The sequence below is a fragment of the Gossypium hirsutum genome, chromosome A11 (genome assembly GCF_007990345.1).
Source record: "Gossypium hirsutum isolate 1008001.06 chromosome A11, Gossypium_hirsutum_v2.1, whole genome shotgun sequence".
Taxonomy (NCBI): domain Eukaryota; kingdom Viridiplantae; phylum Streptophyta; class Magnoliopsida; order Malvales; family Malvaceae; genus Gossypium; species Gossypium hirsutum.
The window spans coordinates 6801380-6828093 of NC_053434.1; the positions used below are offsets into that span (position 1 = coordinate 6801380).

Sequence of the window (26714 nt, forward strand, 5' to 3'; positions counted from 1 at the left end):
TTATATAAAAAATAATATAAAATTTAATATGGGCAAGCCGAGTCAGGCTCAAGTTTTAACATATTTATCTGGGTCAGATTTGAATAAAATTTTAGGCCTATTTTTGGGCCCGAGCCTAAATTTTTTGTTAAGCCTGATCCATACACACATCTAATCACCGCTCCATGCCTTTACAAATTGCCCTTAGAAGCTACAACTAATCACTTAAAATATTTGCACCATTACTTTAATCTTTTAATAATTAAAAAAAAATTAAATCAACAGATTTTATAAATGTTTGGGCAAAATTTATTCAACTTTGTAAGTATTAGAATCAAATGATAAATTTTTATAAATATTAAAAGTTCAATTTATTAAATTTTTAAATTTAATATCAAACTGATAAAATAGAGCTAAATTTATTATTTAGCTATTAAATAAAGGCCCGCGTCAGCTTTCTATTAAAAATTTAGTAACATGTGTCTAAAATTTTAATTTAAGTGATTAAAATAAAACTTATCTAAAAGTTAGGTAACCAATCACGTGATTTACCCTATATATATATATTATATTAGTAACTGTTTTATATATTTAAATTATCATAACTATTTCTGAATATTATCATATATACATGTTAAATACAAAATTCTATTTATATTAATAATAATTGTCTATTTTAATTATAGCTGGTTATTTTTTATATAATATTTAATTAATAAATTAATTGTATTAGTTTCGATTATACATGTGTCGATGTTACTTCTATAATATGTGGAAGTTTTCTTATTTATTTATTTATTTTGGTAGTCTACTAGTCTTAATTTTGGTATTTATTTTCTTTTCACTAGTGGTAATTAAACTATTTTTTATATGTCAATATTTTTATTAGTCCAACTGTTATTCAAATGATTAAATTTATTTTTAAAAAACTTAACTTATAAATTAGTATTTAAATTATGTATTTTTTTTCTTCATTTTGATATTTAAATATTTTTTATCACAAGTAATATTTAAAATATTTTTTTTCAAATTGGTACTTTATAAGTTCAAACATTAGTTAAACTGATAAATCTATTTTTAAAAAATAATTAATTAAAAATCATCATATGATAAAATAAAATAAAATAAATTATTTTTCTCTTTACATATATCTCTTTACTTTATTACTGTTATAACTTTTCTTAAAATTTTTAAAAATTAATTAATTGTTGATATGATATTTATGTGGTAATACCCGTATATATTATGTTAATAAAATTAACAAATATTTAATTTTTATTTTAAAATAATTTAACAAATAATATAAATTTAAATACTAAAATAATTAAAAATTAAATAAATGGATAAAATATTTTTTTAAAAATCAGAAAGTAATAAAAAGCTTTTTAACATATGGAGAAAGCTTTTTTAGTATGGATGAACAGCTTTACTAAAGACGAAACCATCAACACTATTTCCATTGAAGGCGTAAGACAACTGTTCCCCATTTAGTATTAACCGACCGTTTTATATATTTGTGGACGGAAGTTACAAAGAAAACACCCAAAATACAGGTCAACAGACTTGACAATTATACAACCCTTAATGGTAGCACCCAATCCAACATAACTTGGACCATAACTCAGCCTGCACATATCTCCAATCATTTATAACCCTATCTTGTGAGTTAGGTCTTCATGAACCCACGGCCAGTTTTATAATTAAATTTAAACAATCTCTAGTAATTTCGTTTCCTGTTTCGATTATATTTATTTTTTTACATAATATTTAAAATTATTTATAATTTCTTCCCAGTTCATAAATGAAAGAAAAATGTGCTCCTGCATTGACAATAATATCTATGCCAATCAACTAACACTGTAATATACATTAACATGTAAAATAGGTAATTTTGATGAGTTTACACATGCATTTTATAGGGAGATGACATTAAGTTTGTTGATGCTACATGTGGATTACCACGTAGATAACAAGTAAGTATATAATAAAATTTTTTATTTTAAAATTATGAAAAATTATTTTTAATATAACTTTTTAATAATTTTAATGATCTTAATTTTTAAAATATTTATTTAAATTTTTAAATTTTAAATTTTAATTGAATGTTGACATGTGATCCACGTGTCAATCTACATGTATGCAATGTTAATAAAGTTAAAAACAGTAAAATTTTTTATTCATTTTGGGATAATTTGATAAAATATTACTAGTTAAGAGTAAAAAGAGGCGAAAAAATAAATGGAAGACTAAAATTACTTCTTTTTGTTTTTGTAAAGTTAGAGGGTGAAATAAGTAATTATTCATATGATAATAAATTTACAAAGTTTATATATGATCTAAGTTTGAGGGTAAAATGAGAAAAGGGTAGTGAGGAATATTATTGGCTCTTGAGGATGAACAATGGATATGAATCAATACTGAATACACTCAGGTTTACCTTATACCTCTCCATCTTGGTTATTCATTCGCCGAAGTTTGAACGAGGAGGAATGTGGAGAGATTGCATGGTGAGGCTTGTCTCTCATCCGGATGAGATTGTAAGACCACGCCCCCATCAATGTCCCCGTTACTGGTCCTACCACGTACACCCATATTCCCTTGTACTCACCACTAGCTATTGCTGGCCCTATGCTCCTTGCTGGGTTCATTGATCCACCTGATATTGGTCTGTATTCCTACACTACTTGTTAGTATATACATCATATCAAGAATCAATCGATTTGAATTGAGTTAATTTCTAAGTTTGCAATATAATTAATATTACCCAGCCAAGATTGAAGTTATGCAAACAGCAGACCCAACAGCTATGCCTGCTAGCTCTCCTATCTGTCATTTATGGAATTCATGTTTACATATGAAGACTGCAAAAACTATTTGAAGAAATTTTTTTAAATGATTTGAGCTTACAGCTTTAGTATCAGTGGCCACAGCTGAGGTGATAAACATCATTGAAAAGGTAACAACTATTTCCATGATTAGAGCTTGCAAATCTGAGCCTGATGGTGATGTGGTGCCAACATGTTTTATTGGATGCAATAATACACGGAGTGTGAATGATGCAGAGATTGCCCCTGTTAGTTGAGCTGCACCATAAAATGGGACCTGCAACCATTTTATACGTATCCATTTCATTTCTTTTTCAAATTAATTAAATCAATTTGAACATAATTAATCAATTATTGATCTTAAATACAATATTTGTGCCTTAATGCATGTGCCAAACTATATAAACATTTAATTGTTTAATTACAAAAGAAGTATATGCATTAACTCATAATATAATATGATATTAAGAAAAAAAATTTCCGTCTTCACTTGAATAAAACAACGATTAAAGTTTTTGTTAAACACTCATTTAGCACGAGTTTAAACTGTCTTACCCCTGTCCCTCACCCTTAATATTGTATAAAAAAATATAATTTCAATTAGAGCACTGAATTGAAATATAATTTCAATTAGAGCACTGAATTGAAAAGCAACTCAATTAGAATAAATTTAAAGAACACAAATGAATTAAAATAAAAAATTAACATAAATTCAAGTAATTCTATTTCCATATTAATATGTAACAATAATATCGTTAGCTAGGAAATTAAATTCTTAATGCAAATGGAAATAAATAAATATTGGAAAAATATATATTTTATTTGACCATAAATTATTGCAGCATTTATCCATGTTATATGTTCGAATTGTGGCTAGAAGTGAAGGTTGAACTCAAAACCACCGAAGTTGCACAAATGGTCCAAAATAATGAATCCTGGACTCGACCCCACATAACTATCAGCCATGTGCCCATATCCTTCCGACTGTCTAACGACCTTTCTCAAATTACTCAGAAACCCCATCGACAAACAAAAAAATCAACATCGATGGATCAGATTCTTTACCTTTCAATTCATTTTTTATGTTCATAGTTTCCTAAGCAGTAAACATGGCGATCTTCAGGGACTAAAATGGAAGAAATTGAAAAGAAAAGAAGAGAAAACCTGTTTCCATGGAAAATGTCTGACAGCTGCAAAAGCGAGGGTAACAGCAGGGTTCATATGTGCACCAGAAACATGACCAACTGCATAGATCATTACAGTCACAATAAGTCCACCTGCAACTGAAGCTCCTAACCTTGAGATTTTATGTTCATCAACCGAACTAATGGCAGCTGATCCACATGTCACAAAAACCAGCAAGTAGGTTGCTATCGTCTCTGCAAACACCTACATGTTGCAGATAATGTTTTTGTTCATCACAAAACAATGTTTTATTTAAAACATGTTGCGTACAGCCTGTTTTGTTGCTTATACCTTTCTTGGAAAATCAGGAGGGCAGTGTTGTTGAAATGATGGCTGTTTAGGAGGTGTGGGATTTTGATCCATTGGGGAAACGTCAGTTGTAGCCATTGTTGAACAACTGACAGAAACAAAGAAAGAAAGAAAGAACGAAGCTCAGAAGTTGAAAGACAGAAACCAACTTAATTGCTCAAAGCTCTTTTATAATGTTTTCGGCCTACCCAGTACCCATGACATTTGGATATGTTTTATAACTCCAACTACCAATTTGAATAATAATAATTTCTTTTGTTATACAGATAGATTATATATGTCAATCATAATTGGGTTTTGAATAGGACCCAAGAGAAACGCTTGTGGATACTCATTGATCCATTGCCTGCATTTGGGCCTACTAATATCATTCACTATTGAATATTTGAAGTAACTCTACAATAAATAAATAAATAAATAAAGCAATTCTTTCAATAAAAATAAATAAAGGGTAGGCTTTTTCAAAGATAGTGTACTTAAAAAAATTATCTATATTATTTTTAATATTTTATTAAAAGCCTGTTTAATATCATATCGAAAATATTTTATTATTAAGTTGATGTTTATTAATATTAAGATAGATTTGATGATCATTGGAACTTTAATGTTTATTAGAAATAGAATTTTATACCATGTATACTTTTTATGGCTATAAATATGGACTTTGGAGAAGTATTATAAACATCTCATTGATCAATAAAAATCTATAGCTTTCTTTTGCTCTCCTATTTATTGATCTTTTAATTTCTTCGTTATTTATTTCATAACCTATTATCAGCATGATACTTAATTTTTTTCACTGTTTTTCTAATCTCACCCATATACCCAATCTTTTTCTTCTCACTGTTCTATAAACACCTTGTAACTATTTCTAAATAATTTTGAAATGAAAAAAAAAAAACCTCCCTCTTGAGTCGAAGCCAAGTTTTAATGTTTTAAAAAATTAATTAAATATTGACATATCATCTACATGACAATCTGCGTGTATGTAATATTATTAAAGTTAAAAAATGTCAACTTTTTTCATTCATTTTGAGGCGATTTGACCCAAGACACAAGTTTAAGGGCATAAAATTAAATGGAGGGCTAAAATGATTTTTTTTTGTAAAGTTGAAACTTGAAGGACTAAATAAGTCATTATGCCTTTTACTATTAGTAAATGTTATTATGAAAATAAAGTTATTTTAGCGCTTGTAATAGTGCTCGTGACAATAGCTAGGATGACAACGATGATGTTAACGATCCTCGGGTATATTTTACTATGATTTATTTTATTACAGCATGTTTATCATAATTGGAGACTAATTATGAAAAAAAATGACCAAATAGATTTTGAATTGAAATTCATGTATGTTTGCTATAGTGGTCATGAAAAAAAAAAGTCAGATTTTTATATTTGAGATGTGAACTTTATCCATGGAAATGTTTAATTGCAAAATATCTACTTGAATTAAGGAATAATTAAAAATATATACAAGCATAAGGGTATGATAGTTTTATTATTAGATGCACTTGAAGTTGTAAGGACTCTTATTTAAAGCTCGTATGATCAAATGCACTTGAAGTTGCACAACTTTAAAACTATGAGTATAATTCTACAATATTCAGGGTAAGTTTTTAATTAATATTATGCGAGAATATTGTTAATGAGAACTTGTTAGAGATTTTTATTTTAACTTCTCATGCTTCAAATATGTTCCTGTAGTAACAATATCATGAAAAATTAATAGCATATTTAGTTGTGATTGAACAAAATAACGAGCTATTAATGTTATCAATGTGGTATGAAAGGTCATTGGTTGTATGCTTGTCGTACGCCTAAACATTTGGTTAAACTCTATCTAGTTTCTATCAAACAGAAGCGAGACAATGTGAAAATGAATAATAAGAATGATGTTGAATTAGATTTGGCATGCCATATTTATGATCATGACGAACCTAAATTGTAAAGGGATATTAATGTTGTCTTTATGATGCTATCATTTTAAATGTTAGCACGTCAATTTTTAGGATTTCTATAATCTATATCGAGGAACTTGTTGATGCAATTTATTTGCTATTCATTACTAAACTTAGCACGTCAATTTTTAGGATTTCTATAATCTATATCGAGGAACTTGTTGATGCAATTTATTTGCTATTCATTACTAAACTTTAAGTATATGATTTTATTTTGATATTTATATGTAATCTTAATGGTCATATTCCTTAGGATTGTATGTATTTTGTTAAAGATGAAATTTCTAAAAGTATGAATTGCATCCTTTTAGTGAATTGTGACACCCATTAGTTGATTCTTGGATATCTTTTTATTAATAATTACTTTTGGCCACTAGAAGTGGAAACATAGAGATAAATAAGAGAGTAATAAGAGTTCTCAATATAACCTTTTAAAGAAGAGAGGTAATTTTTGAAAAGTTGTTGGTTCTGTACCTGCCATACACATGAATATCTTATTACTCAATTAGTATTCATTAAAAGGAAGGAAATATATATCCCGTAGACAATATAACAATGTATACTACCCTGGATAAAAGAAAAAAAAGAAGAAACTTTTTTTCTTGTTTGGTAATGAAACAAACCAATCTTTGGAAATACATAATTAATTTGAGGCTCTAGAAGAGCTAATATATTGTACATTTTGTTTACTATGGCGATGAAACATGCTATTCTTTCATAAGTATAAAATTAATTCAAATATCTAGAAGAGTTAATACATTGTTATTTGAAGGAACAAAGTAATAGTTAACATATTATGTTCTAGTCAATCTCAAAGAAATTATATTTTAAAAGGATATACGTTGTAACATATATCATATTGAGACTGTGGATGACAAGAGTACATGGAAGAAAGAAATCTTAATAATCTTAGTGATACAAACACATGTTCAAATTTAAATTTAGATGATGATGATGATGATGATGATGAACTTGGTCAATGGCCAACAAATGATGATAAGGAATAATAGAGTATATGTTAAATGTTAAAAAGGAAATTAGATAAAATTGCATATGATTTTTATTTTTATTTTTATTTTATTAGTAATTGTATTATCAACTACTTTCTTGGACTAACATATTACATATGATGATTTGATTTTAATTTTTTTATTCATTTATATATTCTTATATCATACTGATATATAATAATTAATATTTTTAAAAATATAAATTATGTAATTGTGCAATTACAATTTTGTACTACCAAACATGACATATAATATTTTGTTGTAATTACACTATGTGTAATACCAAAAATTTTAGTCTTTAAGAAATGATAAGTAATTAAAAGGTGAATTAAGTATCGGGACGAAACGTATGAATAATGAAATTTAGTAAGAATTAAATTGCAAATTTTTGAAAGCTACAGGACCAAAAGTGAAAATTTACCATTTTTTAAAAGGGGCAAAATTTGAAGAAATTTTTTTATGAATGTGAAATGGAGTTGTAAAATTGAGATAGGAGTTAAATTGAATAAAGTAAAAAAGTGTAGAGACTAAAGTGCAATTTTCCCATTTTATGTAGGAGGAACCTAAATGCAAAATTTTCATTTTTAATTGATATTTAGGGACATAATGATGGGATTAAAATCTCATAGCTAATGAGGTGAAAAGCTATGGAAATTAAGGTTGAAAAGTGTTGAGATTTGATTGAAAATTGAAAATAAAAGGATGAAATTGAAATAAAAAGAAAGTATAGAATTTCCTACACTATTTGGGAAGTGAAATGGCAACAAGCATCATCTGAAGAAAAAAATAAATAAAAGGGAAAGAGAAGGAAAAGAAAAAACGGAAGAAAGAAAGAAAGAAATTTTCTCATGGATTTTTCTTGGTTTTTTCTCTAAAACCATAGCCTAATTTCATATCCTAGAATTCTATTGAAATATTTTCTATATTAAAGACTACTTAGATGAAGAAGAAAGTCAATGAAAAGCATAGGAAAGTGAAGAAATAGGTTAGTAATTAACTGAATTCAAGTTTGTTTATTTTAATTTGATATTTGAGTATTTATATTTTAATATGAAATAATTAAATAAGATATAGTTATAATTATTGAATAAGTATTTGAATTTTGTAGTGAATATGTAATTAAATATATGTTAGTAATGTTCTAACATCTCTTGCCCGTATCTAACGCCGGGACAGGGTTCGAGGTGTTACCAGACTTAAACTCAACCAACTACATAAAACCGGGCCGTAAAATTTTGATCAATTTAAAACTTTTCATTTCACATACATTTTGTGTAACAGCCTAAAATTTCAGTGGTGTCGGAACAGTGATTCGAGATCACTAAATTGGACAACTGAATTAGGAAATTAAAATAAAATAATATTTAGGAGTAAAAGAGATGTTAGAAATATTTTGAATAGGTGAAATTAAAATTTAAAGAGAAATTATTAAATAAATTAAGTTGAAAACGAGGTATCAAGACCTCAATCTCGTAAAACCGAGCCGGAAATATTTTTATAAATATTTATGGAGTGTTAATAATATGATGGTAAAATTTTGGTAGAAAGTTTTATCGTTTAGGTGGTTAATTAAATAAAAAGAACTAAATTGTAAAGGTGTAAAACTTGTGAAAGTGATTAAATAGCTTAAGTGTCTAATGAGGAAGGACCTAAAGCGAAAATTTTCCCAAGTGAGATATTTTGGACGGCAATAGCTGAGAAAAAGTGAGGAAATTAGTGAAATAAGGGCAAAATTGGAATATTGTCAAGACTAACTAAATAAAGTTACGACTAAATTGGAATTATCTAGGTTTTTCTTCATTTTTCTTCTTTCTCATCAACTGAAAACACTATAGGAGGCCTGGAATAAGCTGGTTTTTCATATTTTTGCATCATGTGAGTTTAATTCTTACTTTTTCTTTATAATTTTTCTGTTCTTAAGACTTTTACAACTAGGTCCTACTATTAAATTCATTTGTTTTTTATTCTATGAGTGAAATTGAAAGTTTAAATGAATAATTTATGTAATTTTATGATGATTTAGCATGGATTTGAAGTTTTAATCTTATTATATGATGATTTTATTAAGCAATTTTAGTGGAAATTGATTTTTAGGACCTAATTGTAAAAAAGTTTGGAATTAAGGTCTAATGATGAAATTATGATTTAAAAAGGTTGTGAGTAGTTTAAATTAATATAATAAAGTGTTAATTGAGAAAAATTAGTTCAATTTGAGGGTTAATTAAGTAGGGATTAAATTGTAAAAATTGTAAAATTTGGGGTAAAAGTGAAATTTCAAAAATTAAAGTGCATAAGCTGTAAATTAGAGTAGAATTTGAATAAATGCTAATAAATAAATGGAAAATTTTTATATTATAAATCAAGAAATCGGGATAAACGAGGAAAAGAGAAAATTCCGGAATAGTTCCAGAAATCTCTACAACTACTGTAAATTGTTCCGGGTAAGTTCGTACGGTTAAATTATTAAATTTAAATATTAGTTTATGAATGGTGATTAATATTTATGTATGTTAATTGTTGAAAATAAGTAAATTATGTACAAAAGTTACGAAATTGAACTGAGTATTTCGGAGGAGCGGAACGTAGGAAATGAGTACGATCTTATAGTGAAAAAGATGAATTGACGTTAAATTACCCAAGTAAACCGAGATTCATTATTTGTTGCGAATTCTCTTGTTTGCTTTCTGTTTAGCTCTTACGAGCTTCCGTTAACTCATATGAGTTTCAATTAACCCTTTTGGGGTTTCAGTTCAGCTCTGATGAGCTTCAGTTAGCCTTCGGGCTTCCGTTTAGCACTTAGCACTTATGTGCTTCAGCTAGACTTCGGGCTTCAGATCACGATGTACTCAAATCCATAAGCCGTTCCTTGAATGGACAAGTTGGTAAGTCGTAAATGTAACGTGTGGAAAAAGAAATGTAAGTAATGTTATTATTATTATTGAGCTTAATTAAGTAAATTTTTTTTAAATAAGATTATGACTTACAGGATGAAAGTAACTTACTTGAAAAGTCCATATGATTTGAATTTTGGAAAACTAATATTTGGTAAGATTTATAGTTAAAGCCGACGAACTTACTAAGCTATAGTCAGCTTACTTGTAATGTTTATTACTCTTTGTAGATTAACGGGAGGGTCAGAGGATTGAATCATCACACTCAAGTCACACTATCTCGATTTTTCCAGTAGATTTTGTTATAAATACTTTAAATGATATGGCATGTATAGGAGCTTATATGACTATGTTTTGTATTAACTCATGAATATATTAGCTAAGTTAATATAAGTTGATATATAATATGAATGGAAATTAACTAAGATGTTTAAATACTACTTGAAAGTATGAATGGATGTAATGTTAGATAAAATAAGGGCTAGTGATATTGTCATGAAACGAATGTGATTTGGATGAAGATTGTATTTATTGAGTTGTTGTTTGTGTTGAATTGGTTGCAAATTTGAAATTACAGGAAAGGTTAGATGTTTCTAAAGGGGTTATATTGAGTTTTTTTTTTAAAACAACAACAACAACAACAACAACAATAATAATAATAATAAAGTAATTATATTACAAAAAAATTTCGAAGTACTTGAATAGGTCCCTATTCATTTATAATACGTGATTTAAGCCTCGAGGGTTCATAAAAGAGACTTAATGATTTAATTTTAATATGTTTGTTGTTTATTCATGAATTATTTGTAAATTAACCAATATGTTCGTTAATACCTCGTAACCTTATTTTGGTGACGGTTTGGAGTTAGGGGTGTTACATTTTATCCTTTAAACGGGCTCGCGAGGCCCAAAACATGCATTAGAGACAGTTCGGGACTAAACCGAGAACTTAAGAAAAACTTGGAAAAATTTCATACTTTAAGGCTCCATACGCCCGTGTGAGTATAGAGCACATGCCTGTGTCCTGAACCCGTGTCCAAAAACCTGGACATTCTGCCAATTTGGTCATGAACAAATTGAATCCACACGGCCAAGGCACACGCCCGTGTTCTATGGCCGTGTCCTTCACACGGTTGAGACACATGGCCGCATCTCTTGCTCGTGTGCTTACTACCATGCATACTGACTTGAAAAACTTAGGTGCAGGGGACACACAGCTGGGCAACACCCCTATGGGGGTGGACCGTGTGTCACACACGGCTTAGACACACGCCCGTGTGTCTACCCGTGCAGACAAATACAAGGCTATTTTCCAAGCCATTTTGTCACCCTCACAACACATGCACGCATACTTATACAATAACAAACAACATGACAAAATTTGGCACTTAAACATTCCTAACATGTCACGACCATGGCAATTTCACATGCAACCAATATCATAGATTTTACCTTCATCTTTACCACATTAATGTTATAGCTATCAACATGTCATCAAACCTCATTTTCATCACTGAGCATTCATGATCACATCCACATACCATTCATACCAAGCCATTAAAGACTCTTTATAAATAAATAGGTTTACCAACCCCATAATCAAAATAAGCCAATACATTTGGCTAAAGCAATATCACATACTCAAATATTTAAAACTCCTATACATGCCATAGACTCAAAGTACTTGAAATCACTTACATCAATAGCGATAGCTTGACAGTGTGATAATATCTCCGACGAACTCCAACCCGAGCTAACCTGGCAACACTAGAGAACATGGGAAAGGAAGGGGGTAAGTTTTACGCTTAGTAAGTTCATATGAAAACAATAAGCAACTCATTAACATGTTTTATCAATGTTCCTATCATATTCTCAAGTTCATGATAAGTTGTCTTCTTGTACAACATTCAATAAAATATTTATATCTGGAGCTACAAAACTCCAAATTAAGTTCCATTAATTTTCCTTGAAACTAGACTCATATACCTTTCTACCATAAAATTTTCAGAATTTTTGGTTTAGCCAAATAGTACAGTTTATTCCTCAAAGTTACCCCTGATTCACTATGTGACAGTTCCGACCCTTCTATACTAAAGTTCAATTATCTCATAGCACAAGACTCGAATAATGTTCTCGTCTATTTCTCTTGAAAATAGACTCATTAAGGATTCTAAAAATATAAATTATAACTCATAATTATTTTTGTACAATTTACAATGATTTTCTAAAATCAGAACAGGGGGTTTCAAAGTCATTCTGACTCTATCTTACACAACTTCAAATATCTCATTATAAGCCTTAGGCCTTTTTTATTAAAATAACCCCTTAATTTTAGTTTAGTACCAAAATGACCTGAAATCTACAGTAAAAGTTGGTGGAGCCAAATTATATGGCGCCACCAACTTGCCACGTCAGCAGGGAGCATGAAAAATTAATTTTTTGGCGGAGCTATATAGAATGGCGCCACCTGTATAAATACTAGGGAAATACTGAAATTTTTGAAAACATGGGAAGACTTCAAAAAAATTAACCATTTTTCTGGTGGAGCCAACTTAAATGGCGCCACCAAATTCTGCCATGTCAGTCATTTTTTTTTTACTTTTTGACTTTTCTTTTGACTTTTTTTCTTTATTTATTTATTTCTTTTATTTATTATTATTAACTTTAAAAATTTTGAAATATATATTTGAAATATTTTATTAATATGTATTTTTTAAATTTTAAATATATATTTTGAAATTACTTTTTTAAATTTTAAATATTATTTTTTAAATATTTAAATATTTTAAACTTTCAAATTTCTTATTAGTTTTATAATAATTTAAATATAATTTAATTTGTTTTATAATATTTTAAATTATGATTTTTAAATTATTTTTAAAGATATTCAAACTATTTTTTAAATTCTATTTAAAAGTTAAAAATAATATTTTATTTTAAAAAGTGAAATTTAAATTAATAAAAAAATTAAAAAAATATTTTTCATTTTCTAGAAATACTGTAAATTTTAAAAAAATGAGGGACTTACAAATAATTTTTTATTTTCTAGTTGAGCCAACTTAAATGGCACTTCACCACACCATCTTTCACTCTTTTTTTTTACCTTATTTTTTTTTAGTTTTTTATTATCTTTTGTCTTTTTCTTTAAATATTTTTCTTTTTTTAAGTTTTATATTTTTTCTTATTTTATTTTATTTTATTTATTTATTTATTTTTTGTTATTAATTTTAAAAAATTTAAAAGGTATATTTGAAATGTTTTATAATATATATTTTTTTAAAAATTTAAATATTATTTTAAATTATTTTTTAGATTTTGAATATTATTTTTTTAAAACATTAAATAATTATTTTTTTTATAAAAATAAAAAAAATTAATTCATTATCAAAATAATTGATTTTTTAATTAAACACGAAAGTGACCTGAAATCTAAGTAAAAGTTTGTGGTGCCAAATTAAAAAATGGGTCATTTTGATAATTAATTAAATTTTTTGGATTATTTTTATTAAAAAGCCGAATACCTTTAAAAATAATTTAAAAATCATAATTTAAAATATTATAAAACAAATTAAATAATATTTAAAAATATTAAAAAACTAATAATAAAATTGAAAGGTCATATTTTTAAAATATTTAAATATTTTGTATTATTAAAAATATATATTTAATGTTTAAAAAAATAATATTCAAAATTTAAAAAATAATTTAAAATATATTTAAAATTTAAAAATATATATTATAAAACATTTCAAATATACATTTTAAATTTTTTTAAAATTAATAACAAAAAATAAATAAATAAAATAAAATAAGAAAAAATATAAAACTTAAAAAAGAAAAAAATTTAAAGAAAAAGACAAAAGATAATAAAAAACTAAAAAAATAATAAATAAGTAAAAAAAAAAGTGAGAGATGGTGTGGTATCCACAGAAAATTAAAAATTATTTTTAAGTCCCCCATTTTTCCAAAACTTGCAGTATTTTTAGAAAATGAAAAAGTATTTTTTTTATTAATTCAAATTTCACTTTTTAAAATAAAATATTATTTTTAAATTTTAAATAGAATTTAAAAAATGGTTTGAATATCTTTAAAAATAATTTAAAAATCATAATTTAAAATATTATAAAACAAATTAAATAATATTTAAATTATTATAAAACTAATAACAAATTTGAAAGTTTAAAATACTTAAATATTTAAAAAATAATATTTAAAATTTAAAAAAATAATTTCAAAATATATATTAATAAAATATTTCAAATATATATTTCAAAATTTTTAAAGTTAATAATAATAAATAAAATAAAATAAAATAAAATAAATAAAGAAAATAAATAAAGAAAAAAGACAAAAGAAAAGTCAAAAAGTCAAAAAGTAAAAAAAAAAGACTGACATGGCAGAATCTGGTGGCACCATTTAAGTTGGCTCCACCAGAAAAATGGTTAATTTTTTTGAAGTCCTCCCATGTTTTTAAAATTTTCAGTATGTCCCTGGTATTTATACAGGTGGCGCCATTCTACATGGCTCCACCAAAAAATTAATTTTTTATGCTCCCTGCTGACGTGGCAAGTTGGTGGCGCCATATAATTTGGCTCCACCAACTTTTACTGTAGATTTCAGGTCATTTTGGTGTTTAATTTAAAAAGTGGGTCATTTTGGTACTTAATTAAAATTAAGGGGTTATTTTAATAAAAAGGCCATGGCTTTTGCTTACACAATTTATTTTACAAGAAACTGACTCAATAAGTTTTAACTCCATATTTTATTCAACCTCTAATTCACTTTCTACTATTTTTGGTGTATTTTGAGATTTACACCATTCCAGTAGCCGAAAACTGTCCAGGCTAATTTACTCTTCCACAATTATTGTTCACCAAATTAATACATTATCATTTCATCTATCATGGTAAGAACACATAGCTATGCATCATAAGCATGGACCCATAATCTCAAGGTCATTACAAAATCATTCTCATAAACATGGATTACTTATTTGCAACCTTACCAAAGTTGCATCATAGACCGAATCATTTCTCATGAGTTTTGCGTAGACCTGCTCATGGGTCGGGCTACCCGGCCCGGCCTAAATTTTAAAGGGTTTGGGCAAAAATATAGGCCCGAAAAATGGGCTTGGACAAAAAAATAAGGCCCGTTTAAAAAATGAGCCGGGCCTCGGGTAAGATATTTTTTGCCCTGGCCCGGCTCGGCCCGGCCCGAATTCACTAAATGACAAAAAAATTCTGCTTTTTTTTGTTTTTAAATATTATTTTTTGTTGTTTTCTTCCTATTTTGCTACCATATTACTATTAGTTGCTCCTATTTTGTTGTTATTATTTGGATATTATATAAAACTTATTTTATTATTAATTTTGTTATTATTTTAAAGACATTTGTTAATTTTAATATTATTTTAGAGGTATTTGCTTATTAAGTTGCATCTATCTTAGTGCTATTTAAGTCTACATATTTTTTAAAATTTATTTTCAATTTGTTGAAAAATATTTATTTTGATTTATTTTAGCATTTTTTATGTATTATATATATTTAAAAAATATAAAAAAATATAAAAATAAATACGGGTCGGGCCTGAGTTTTAGTATTTTTATTTGGGTCGGGCTTGAGCAAAATTTTAAGCCCGGGTCGAGCCCAATGAATGGGCCTAAATTTTTAGTTGAGCCCAGCCCGAACCATGAGCTCCTCTAGTTTTGCGTACATACCTGTACTACTTCATAACATAATCATTCCTTATCACAGCTTTGTTAAAATCTTTTAATTTCTCGTTGAACCACTTAGAACACAAAAGGGTATTCGGGGAAATTTGTACACATGGTAAGATGCCAATGACATATCCCAGATATGGTCTTACATGCGTTCACACACATCAATGCTAATGCCATGTCCTAGACATGGTCTTACATGGAATCTCATAGCGAAACTTTATCGAATGTCATAGAGACATCATGAATCCATTTCATAAAGAAAAATGCATGTACATATATTTTTCATGCAATATCTGAACATTAAACATATAATAATAACAGCATGTTGCATTATTTTTATACAACTTACCTCGACACCAAATTGGTAAAAGAGGCCTAAACATCAATTTCTCGTTTTTCCTTGTTCTAAGCCCGAATCTCGTTTTTCATCATCTATAACATCACATTTAACTTATTAAAACAATATACTAATCAAATGAGTCCAATGACACATTTTTGAAAAAATTTCGATTTTGCCCCTATACTTTGCCAAAATTACCAAATTGCCCTTAGGCTCAAAAAATGATTTTTATCACATTTTCTTACTCATTAAGCCCATAAAAACCATTTTCATAACTATAGCAACTCAAATTCAATTATTTCACACATTTACACTTATTTTACAAACTTTACAAAATAGCTCATTTAGGTGTTTTCAAGCAAACTTCCTTCATGAAAGTTGTTTATAACACATCTAAGACTCATATTCTTCCATGAAAACTCAGAAAATAACACATATATTTTCATGGAAAAACCCTAGACTCTTAATCATTTTGCAAAATAGTCCCCTCATTTGAAAGCTTAGGCTTTAGGGGTTCCAAAAATGCAAAAATTATCAAGAAAGACATTAAAATTCACTTACTAGCAAGGGAATTTCTTTGCTAAAAATTCAAAGCTTCAAAACCCTTTTCTTGGCTGGAAAAATTGGTGGTAAGAGGAAGAATGAAAAGAAAGAAAAGAAATAGCTAGGCCAGGCATTATTTAATTACATAAAGTAACATCACCCACCTAACAAGTTGAGCATTTGAAATTTCTTATCCCATGGCAGACCACTACACTTAAAATGGGTCTAATTGCCTTTTAAAGGCCCCCAATTTTAGTGCTCTAGCCATTTAACACATTTTGGCATTAAAACATAACTTTTACCTTTTACGCGATTTAGTCCTTTTTCAAAATTGGACTAGAAATCGCTAAAATTAATATACCAAAATTTTAATGTACCTTTATAAACATGATATGTCACATAAAATAACATCAAAATAATTTTCTCCGGCCTCAAAATAGTGGTTACAAAACTACTGTTCCGACTAAGCCCAAAATCGGGCTGTTACAAATGTAATAAATAATAAAGTGATAATTTAGTGATTAATAAATTTCATAGAACTATGGATTAAACTATAAAGAGTAAAAAATTATTTTTTTTTGTCATTAATTGATAAGTGAATAGATGTAGTAGCATAGTGAAATTGTTGTATAGAGGACCAAATCGAATAGAGTGTAAATTTTGATATGTGAATAAATATTATAAAAACGGGTTTAAAGAAAATGTTAAGTGACAGTAAATGAAGTGAAAAGTGATATTCAAGTGTTATATTAGTGAATAATGAATTTTCATGAATCTAAGGATTAAATTATAAAATGTTCAAAACATACTATGTGAGCTAAAATAGTGAGATAAAATATTTAAATGAAGTGTTATGTAAAATTAAAGTGCTTAATGAATGTAAGTTGAAATCAAAAGTGTAAAGTATTGTGAATATATGATATGTTTGTGTTATGTGAATTTATGGAATAAAAGTATAGTTTACATGTTTATATGATTCAAAGGATTGTGTAATGTGACAATTGTGTGTGATAGCAAGCTAATTTTATGTATTTAATGTACCTACTTTTTTTCAATTTTTTAATAGAATGCTACTAAGTTTGTGATTTATTACTTAAATTTTATCAAGATCACAATTGGAGTGCCAAAATTCAAAAACAATCAAATTCGATCTAAATTGGAACAAAAAGCAAGTTGTGGGGCTGAATTAAAAATTACAAAATTATTTTTGGGCTGATAAAAAATATTAGACTTTTGACTTTGACAAATTCTATATTTATAAAATCTGATATTATGGTGAGTTGTTAAGCATGATTCTAAGAGTAAATAATGTGAGATTGGCTCTTTGAGATGTGTAAGGGCTTGTAATTGTGGCATGATAACACACACTTTGGCTCTTTGAGATGCGTATGGGCTTGTAATTGTGGCATGATAACACACACTTGAATTTAAAAAAGGCAATTTGCATATTCTTGCGTCAAGCATTCTGCCATTCCTTTCCACTTTTTATACTTTGGTGCAATTGACTTTTTAGTCTTTCCCTTTTTCACCTATTATATTTCTTTAAAATCCACTATTATAATCTAATCAAGTATGATTAATTTCATGCTCAACTAATCTCCATTTAGCTTTAGATCAGTTATCACTTCAATCGAGAATCGTGAGAAATGAACTCATGCTAAAACCTTACAACACAATATTCATTATCTCTCCGAAATATGGGATAGTTACAATTGTTCCTTAAAGTTAATTCAATTTCAACTCAAAAAGCGCGTGTTGGACTGGAGTTATTTGGCGTACAATTAGGAAAACGAGCCGGTCATCTGCCACATTGAAATTCTCGCAAACAAATTGGCGTGTCTAGGTGGGAAAATGCCAAATGGATTTTGTTAAGAGAGATTGTGATAAGATTTAAATAACCCACACGATTGAGGCCATTAATTCGAGTTAAGCTCTTCTAGATTGCAAGGCTGCCGAGATCTTAAATTGTGGACACGTGTTATGTGGTTAGATAGTCGGTAAGGGTTGGTTTGCAGGGTGTACCAGAATCAATTACACAATGAGGGGTTGGCGGTTAAGGCGTCTTTGATCGTTATAAGCAGCTTATCATTTGGAAAGGAAAATTCACTTCCAAGAATTGACTCGAGTCTGAAATATTTCGAGGCTAAAGCTAAGAATTCACATATTTTATTTCCTAATTTAATTTCAATTATTTTATTTCATTTTACATTTATAAACTATTATTTGTTCTATTTAATTTATATTTTTAACCCTAATCAACTAAAATCCCCTTCGTTTTATTTTCAGCTTAGCACGTTATTAGTCGTGTGCACGACAACTGCTACGAGTTGAGAATCTGGTTACATAAAAAATGATATTAGAAATCCCAATCCCTGTGGGATCGATCATGCTTCTTTATACACCTGTTTAATTTAGTTATAGTGTAGGAAATTTATATTTGGTGGCCTCAACAACCATCAGTGTGCAAAATGAAAAATGTATTATAAAGCATATATATGATATGTTAAGTATATTATATGAAAGTGAATATGGGAATGTGTGAAATGAAAATATTATATATATATGTTTATGTGATTTCAAATGGATGAATAAAGTTTTACGTGAATCGAGTTAAAAGATAAAGATAAAGATGAATTGAGGATTGCAACGTCAATTTGGATCACATCACTCAACAATCTCCAAGGACAAGTTTTGATATATAAATTTTAGACTTTAGAATGGCATGTAATTAAGTTTAAATATGGTATATGTATGTGAGTACTAGTGGGAATACTTGATAAATTTTTTAATATTATGTTAGATCAGTGACTTGGTTAATTTAGGGCCATTTTGGATCGGTTGTGCGTTTACTTGTGGTTAGTGTACAAATAGCGGTGGCGGCAAGATTAGATACTATAACAATACTGTAGCGTGAGACAAAAAGAAAGCTAAACGCACCGCACTAGAAGTAGACGACCATCCAAGTGGTCCCTTGGTAACTTAGTGACTAAATGTTACATTCTATCAGCCAAACATTTTTAGAGAATTAAAATTATTTGGAATTGTAAGAAAGTATAATTACTATCGAGTAATTACACTTTTATATAATTATTTTATGTTATCCAAACAGATTTTTAATTTAAATATATATAATAACAAAATGCATAATCTAATAGCTGAATATTGCAATTATTCATAGGATTATATATGCAAGACCCAACATATATCTTTAAATTTGGAGGAATTTGTTTGTAAATATTCAGGCAAATTCTAAGCTAAGGATAATAAAATGATGAATTTGAATTTATATTATTAAATTTTTTATTAAATTGCTCTTATAAATTAATCCAACGTAATAAATATTATTATAATAACATTTTTGTCAGTTCTATATTTTAATATAAACTTTTTAAATAAAACGATTTAAAATAAACAATATATAAGGATGAAACTGAAAATATAATTACTTACTCCTATATTTATGATTTAATTAATAATAAATTTTATACAAATAATTAAATGTTACCTGATATAGTGTATATTAATATAAAAAGTTGGTGGAGCATACTCTGGCGATGGAAATCTGAGTGCCTCGTAAACATTAGTATATAATAGAGTAAACTATTAAAATAGTTAATTTTATTTGTCTCAGGTTACATTTTAATCACATATGTTTGAAATATTATGTTATTGTTTTGTTATAAAATGATCACTCTGCCGTTAAAGATATATTATCTCCCAAACAACAGTTCGACGTGACAGTTAAAGTGAGTTTTAAATGTCAACATGGATATCTAGCTAAGATGAGAAAAGTTAATTTCTTTTAATGGAAATAGAACACAAAATTTTACCTTAAAATCTAATTTTCTCTAGTTTAAAAAGAAGCAACAGTTGGGATTTTTTGTTACCATCAAAAAAGAGAAGAGAAGAAAAAGAAGAAGAAGAAATGGGCGCACCAACCTTTATACCTATGTACCATTATGGTTGCCTACAATGCACAAAAAAACAAAGATGAAGCATGTTCTTTTTGTCTATCACATATACAGAAAAACATGAAAAGATGAACCACCTTTTTGCAAAAAAAACCAATAATATTTAAACTCAAAACCCAGGTAAAGAACAAAAAAAACCCATTACTTATTGTAATCCATGACTGGATCCTCTATTGAATTGATCATTTATTCTTCCATTTCAAATAAAAAAATCCAACCGATTGATGGACTATTCATGTAACGACCCAAAATCCGTGGGCACCAGAAAAGTGTGTTATCGGGCCTCCGTCTTAGTGAAATAAGTTCGAAAATAATTATTAAAAATATTTATGAGTCTAGTAGTGTGTTTAATTAGGTTTTAATTAAGTAAATTTAGCTTAATTTAGAGTAATTAGTAAAAAGGATTAAATTGAATAAGGGTAAAAGTTTAATTATAGATTAAAGAAAAATTAGAAGGACTTAAGAGGAAATTAAACCATTTCCTATAGCTGAGGCGGTTTAAAGTGGAAAGTATCAAAGATTTTATTGATTAAAAAAATATATATTTATTTAATAATTAAGTATATTATATTATATTATATTATTATTATATATAAAAGAGACAAATAAGTTAAAAGAAAAGGAAATGAAAACGAAAACAGAGAAGAAATAGGGGAGAAAGAAGAAAGAAAAGGGGAAATAGGGTTTATGAAGCTTGGAGTTAATTGGTAAGCTCAATCAAGTCCTTTTTTCATAATTTTGATATTTTAGAAGTCTTAAAATAAGTTTTTGATGAAATTAAGTTGTTAGTTTGGAAGTTCTTAGGTTTTTAAACAAAGTTCATGTTGAATAAAATGATGAAATAGGGGTTTAATTGAATGAAATTCAAGTTAGAATAGATATAAGGATTGAATTGCAAAGTAAGCTATAAGTTTTGTGTTTTAGGGACTAAATTGAGGAAAATTTGAAATTAAGAAAATATGTTGAAAATTTAATAGTTAAATTTGAGTTTAAATGAAATTTGAATAGGAATAAGGTGTGAATTGGTGTTATAAATTTGGTTATTAACATTTTACATCAAAACAGTTTTGGGAAGTAGCAATGGTCTGGCTTTGAAAATTCACTAAAAATTTTATAAATTGAACTAGAGGATGAACAAAATATGGAATTAAAGCTTATTGAGCCTAATTTCTTATAGTAGAAACAGTGTAAGCAATTAATTGATGAATTAAGAGATGTTTGAAATTTTGTAATACTGGTTCGGGGTGATTTCGAGATGCCCTGTTTTAACTTTGGAAAATCATTAAAAATTGTACAAAAATTATTATGGAGTGTAATTTATATATGTGAACTCCTTAATGAATCTAGTTTCAAAATAAATAAACAAGAACCTTATTCGAGTTCTGTACAATGAGATAATTTATTTTTAGTAGAGAGAGGTCAGAACTGTCAAATGAAATAACAGCGGAGTATTTAACGAATTAACTGTACTAAATAGCTAGACCAAAAATTCTGGAAATTTTATGGTTAGAAGATATATGAGTCTAGTTTTAAGGAAAATTTACGGATATTAATTTGGACTTTCGTAGCTCAAGATATAAATAATTTAGTAACAATGACTCAAGTAGACAGCTTAATGGTGAAATTATATATATACATTAAAAATGGTTAAATTTCCATGTTTAGGCTCATGAATTAAATTGAATCTTGTTGTATTGATGATTATAAATTATTATTTTCGTAACCAACAAAGAACCTGAAGCATCAGCATCGAAAGGAAAAGAGAAAGTCATCGAGGACTAAAACAGGAGAATTACGGTGTGTATTACTATAATTCGAATTTTAATTATTATTGATTGCTGAAATTTTAATTGTTATGTATGGTAAATAAGACTTGAGGTAAGTATGTGAAATTGAAATTAGAAAAAGTAAAATAATACCCTATTAACTCGTCGGACTAGATTCGATACAAATGGCATGCCATTGGATTTGTGATGTGATGAAGAGATTGTAGTTCGGCTGAGAAGATGTTTCTGTTATTATATACTTCGGTTTATCCGAATAGGCATTTAATGCCTTATTGGTGTGTTGGGAGGATATATTATACCGGTGTGTTATGGAGGATTTACAATATTCCGGGTGTGTTTGGGTTGGATATTCTGGTGTGTTTGGGTGGAAATCCGTGTATCTGTCATAGTCCGAGCTTTGTTAATAGGGTAAATAATTGAAATGAAATTTTGAAAATGAGATTATTTGTTTTAGCACTATTGAAAAGTACGAGAAAGAATGTATGAGTTAAATTATGAATTGAGTTAGTATGAGAAAAATGAATTATGAATTTAAGATTTTATGAAGTAAAATAATTATATATAAAAGTAGTTTAAATAATTATAAAATTTATGGTTGATGTTTGTAATTTATTAATATTAAATAGTCTTGATTTATAGTAATACCACTGAGTATATCCATACTCAGCGTACTGTTGTTTCCGTGCGCAGGTTAGTAGAAGTCAAGTGTCCCGACTCAGCATCCAGAACAATCCCGACTCCAACACAAACTTGGTGATGTATATTTTTCTTTTGGGTAAAGGTGGCATGTACATAGGTGTTGTTTAGTCACTTGAATATGTATATTACTTTGGGTAGTGAAGGATGAATTATAAAATTTAGATGGTTAAATGAAATGGAAAGAAAAGTACATGATATTTTGATACATGAACATTAAGTTGTTAAATGAATGAAGTTTTTAACCAATTTTGAATGATGCTATGATAGTAATTAAGTTAAAATTTTGTTAATTATATAAATATTAGTTATATGATTGTGAAATATTGGTGTTGGTTGTTTTGGTTTGAATTTACAGGAGGGTTAAGTAAAAATAAGCAGAAATGCTGCCGAAATTTTTATAAAAAAAAAATAGAATACTCGAACAATTCCCGTTCTACTTTTAATATGTGTTTGAACTTCGAGAGTTCAAGATAGGGACTCAATTATTATATTATACTATGAAAATTTTTAATAATTGTAAATTATTAGTAAGTTGTCTGATATGTCCGGTAATGCCTCATAACCTCGTTCCGGTAACGGTTTGGGGTTAGGGGGTATTACAATTCAATTTGATTTCTACCGTTTCGATTTAACAAAGATGACTATGAAAATAGATGGTTTTTTTAGTCAAAATGGAAACAAAAACTAAGAAAAGTGAGATTAATGATTGATCTGATGCATTGGTTTTGATTATTTCGGGAAACCAAATTAACATTTCCCTTTAATTAATTTTAAAAATTCAATTAATTAAAATTATTTAATTAAAAAATCAATTATTTTACTTGGTTGGAAATCTACGTTGGCATTTAAAATTTATTTTACTCGTCACGTCGGATTGTTATTTGGGAGGTAACAGATCTTAACGGTATAGTGACCATTTTATAACAAAACGATAATGTAAATCAGTAAAACGTAATATTTTAAACATGAACAACTAAAATGTAAATTGAGACAAACAAAAGTGACTATTTTTATAATTTAACTAATATTAGATGGGAAGTGAGATCTGGTTTTGATTAATTAATGAGTGGATTATCTCTCCAAAATTATATAGATCATCATTTTCTGACACTTCAGTATATATAACATCTGCATTTATTTCTTGATGAACGTGGCAAATTAAGATTTTCAACTGTGTTGGAGACCCCAATAATCTCGTCTAAAAAAAATATAAATTAATTTCAGTTTAAATAGTATATTTTAGATCTATTTCAAAAAAATAAAATAAAAGTAATGTATTATTAAGAATTCTATGGTTTTTTAAAAAATAATGGTAATTTAAAATTATATAAATTTTAAAAAAGTATGAAATTTAAGAATTTTTTAGAAATTTCTGGTTTTTTTTAGAATTATGATTAAGAAAAATTTTAAAATTTTAAAATGATATTTTAAATATTATTATATTTATTTTTTATTTATATATTTTTAATATTTATATTTTAAAAAAATATATTAAAAAAGAAAGGAAAAATTAACACGAGTGGGAAAGTGTAAAGGAAAAGAAAAGAGAAAATTTCTATTTTAATTTTTGGAGCGTGCATGAAAACCCTAAATCGGCATGTCAGTTGTCAATTAGGGTTTAAGATACTATCATGTTTGATTTTGATAGAATAAATAAATCATTGTCACCCTCAAATTGTATTTACGGGTTTCGTCGTCTCCATCGCACTTGATTAATACTTAGATTTGAATTCTCCAATAGAATCTTAATTAAATATTTCTATTTATTAATAAAATAAAAACAAAATGAAATTTATTATTAAGTCAACCTTCTCAATCTTATTGACTTCAGTTAAAACTCTTGATTTTTTCTTTAATGGAGAGATATTCATCTAATTATTGATGAATCTCTATTACATTGTTCTTAATGAGATGCTTCATAGACCTTACATATTGAAATCTTAGCCATCATGCTTAACTGGGATCCACATGCATTATTTTAGTAATTAATTTTTTCTATATTATTTTTGAAAAAAGCTTTATTTTTAATTATATATAAAAACTTGGATATTGAGTATATAAACTGTATTAAAGAGTCAAGTGATATGAATTCCATATGATGGTTTGATGTTTAAGGGTGTTTATTATCTCAAGTATAACTTGAGTTCGAGTTGGATTAATTGTATTGGTCGTTTGGGTTAAGTAAGATTAAATTGAATTAATGTAGCAATTTTAGTGGTTTTTAGGTTATTTTCTCCCTGCGTAGAGTTGTAGTGCTGTACACATGGCGTTAACGAAGCCAACCCTTTCAAAATTTATCCCCATGCCACTAGCTGTTCAAAATGAAAAACAAAACTAATGAGTAATGTTCACCTATAAATTTATTTTCTTTTTCGGATGGAATTGTCTTCTCAAATCAGGGTCTAGTCTTTTACCTTAAAAACAAATTCAGAGTTTGAGTCATACATCCATGTTGATCGGATGTCCACAGTTCCATTTCCATTAAAGACCACATGTGAGTGAAAGGGACATTCCCCTGGCTGGGTGGATGGTTGAAATTATTGGAGAAGATGTGTTGCAAGAGTGGTGCCACTCTCATACCAGAAAATAACAAATCACATTTTAACTGTTTCTTTTTCTTCCCAAACTCATCAATAGCATAACCAAATTTGAACACATTCTTTACCTCAAAAATTCATCCACCCCTCTGCCTAATTTTCATCTCACTCTATTATCCCCTAATTTAGTGGAAGTGAGGCAAGTGGGGACAATACCAGGATAAGATCCAGCAATACCAAACACCAACAACATTAATATTACAATTTTGACTCAAAGCCAAAAATAATAAACATGTTAAGCTTTATTAGATTATGACACATGATTTATTAGATTATGACACATTAATAATGTGGGTAATTAGAAAATAATTTTAATAGAACCAAATTATGTAAAAGAAAATATTTACTAAAAATTTATATAAGAATATCTCAAAATGATGAAAACCATGCTTTTTCTTGTCAATCTTTGGACTAATTTTATATAAAAATATATATTGAAAATGAGAAAAATACTCTAAACACATCCTATTTTACTTTATAAAAATGATGTTTTTTTAATCATTTTTAACTAAATTGACATCTAATCAATTAGTGAGGTTCAAATAAATTACGAGTTTAAATAATAATATAGATATAATAAAAATTATTAATTTATTAAAATTTATAAAAAAAATATAGCACAACTTAAAATTTATTAAATTTTTGAGTTCTTTTTAGTGACATTAAAGATGTCGTAGTTTATTAAAAGAATTTTAATTTAGTTGACATTAATATTATTATTAATATAAGAAAATATGAGTTTGAACGTATTAAATATATTTATTTTTATATTTAAAAATTGAGAATAAATTCGAGTAGTTTTAAATTTTGTATTTTAAAGTAAATTACAGAAAAACCTTGATAGATTTAAACAATAAATAATGATAACGATAGTAAGAATAATTAAAATCGTGGAGGGG

The 26714-nt window shown here is 27.4% G+C and overlaps 1 protein-coding gene across 2 annotated transcripts; it reads right to left on the bottom strand.

The window, feature by feature from the left end:
• Positions 1-2214: 2214 nt before the first annotated feature.
• Positions 2215-4545, bottom strand: LOC107922996 (aquaporin NIP2-1). Of its 2 annotated transcripts, none has more exons than XM_016853196.2 (5): positions 4281-4545; positions 3969-4193; positions 2887-3081; positions 2744-2805; positions 2215-2646 (listed from the first exon to the last, which is right to left on the bottom strand). In XM_016853196.2, the coding sequence occupies exons 1-5, from the start codon at positions 4374-4376 to the stop codon at positions 2418-2420; spliced, it is 807 nt and encodes a 268-aa protein (XP_016708685.1). In that variant the 5' UTR covers positions 4377-4545; the 3' UTR covers positions 2215-2417. The 2 variants fall into 2 exon arrangements, with proteins under 2 accessions (XP_016708685.1, XP_016708686.1); XM_016853197.2 differs by having other exon boundaries at positions 2215-2659; positions 4281-4500.
• Between the last annotated feature and the right edge of the window lie 22169 nt (positions 4546-26714).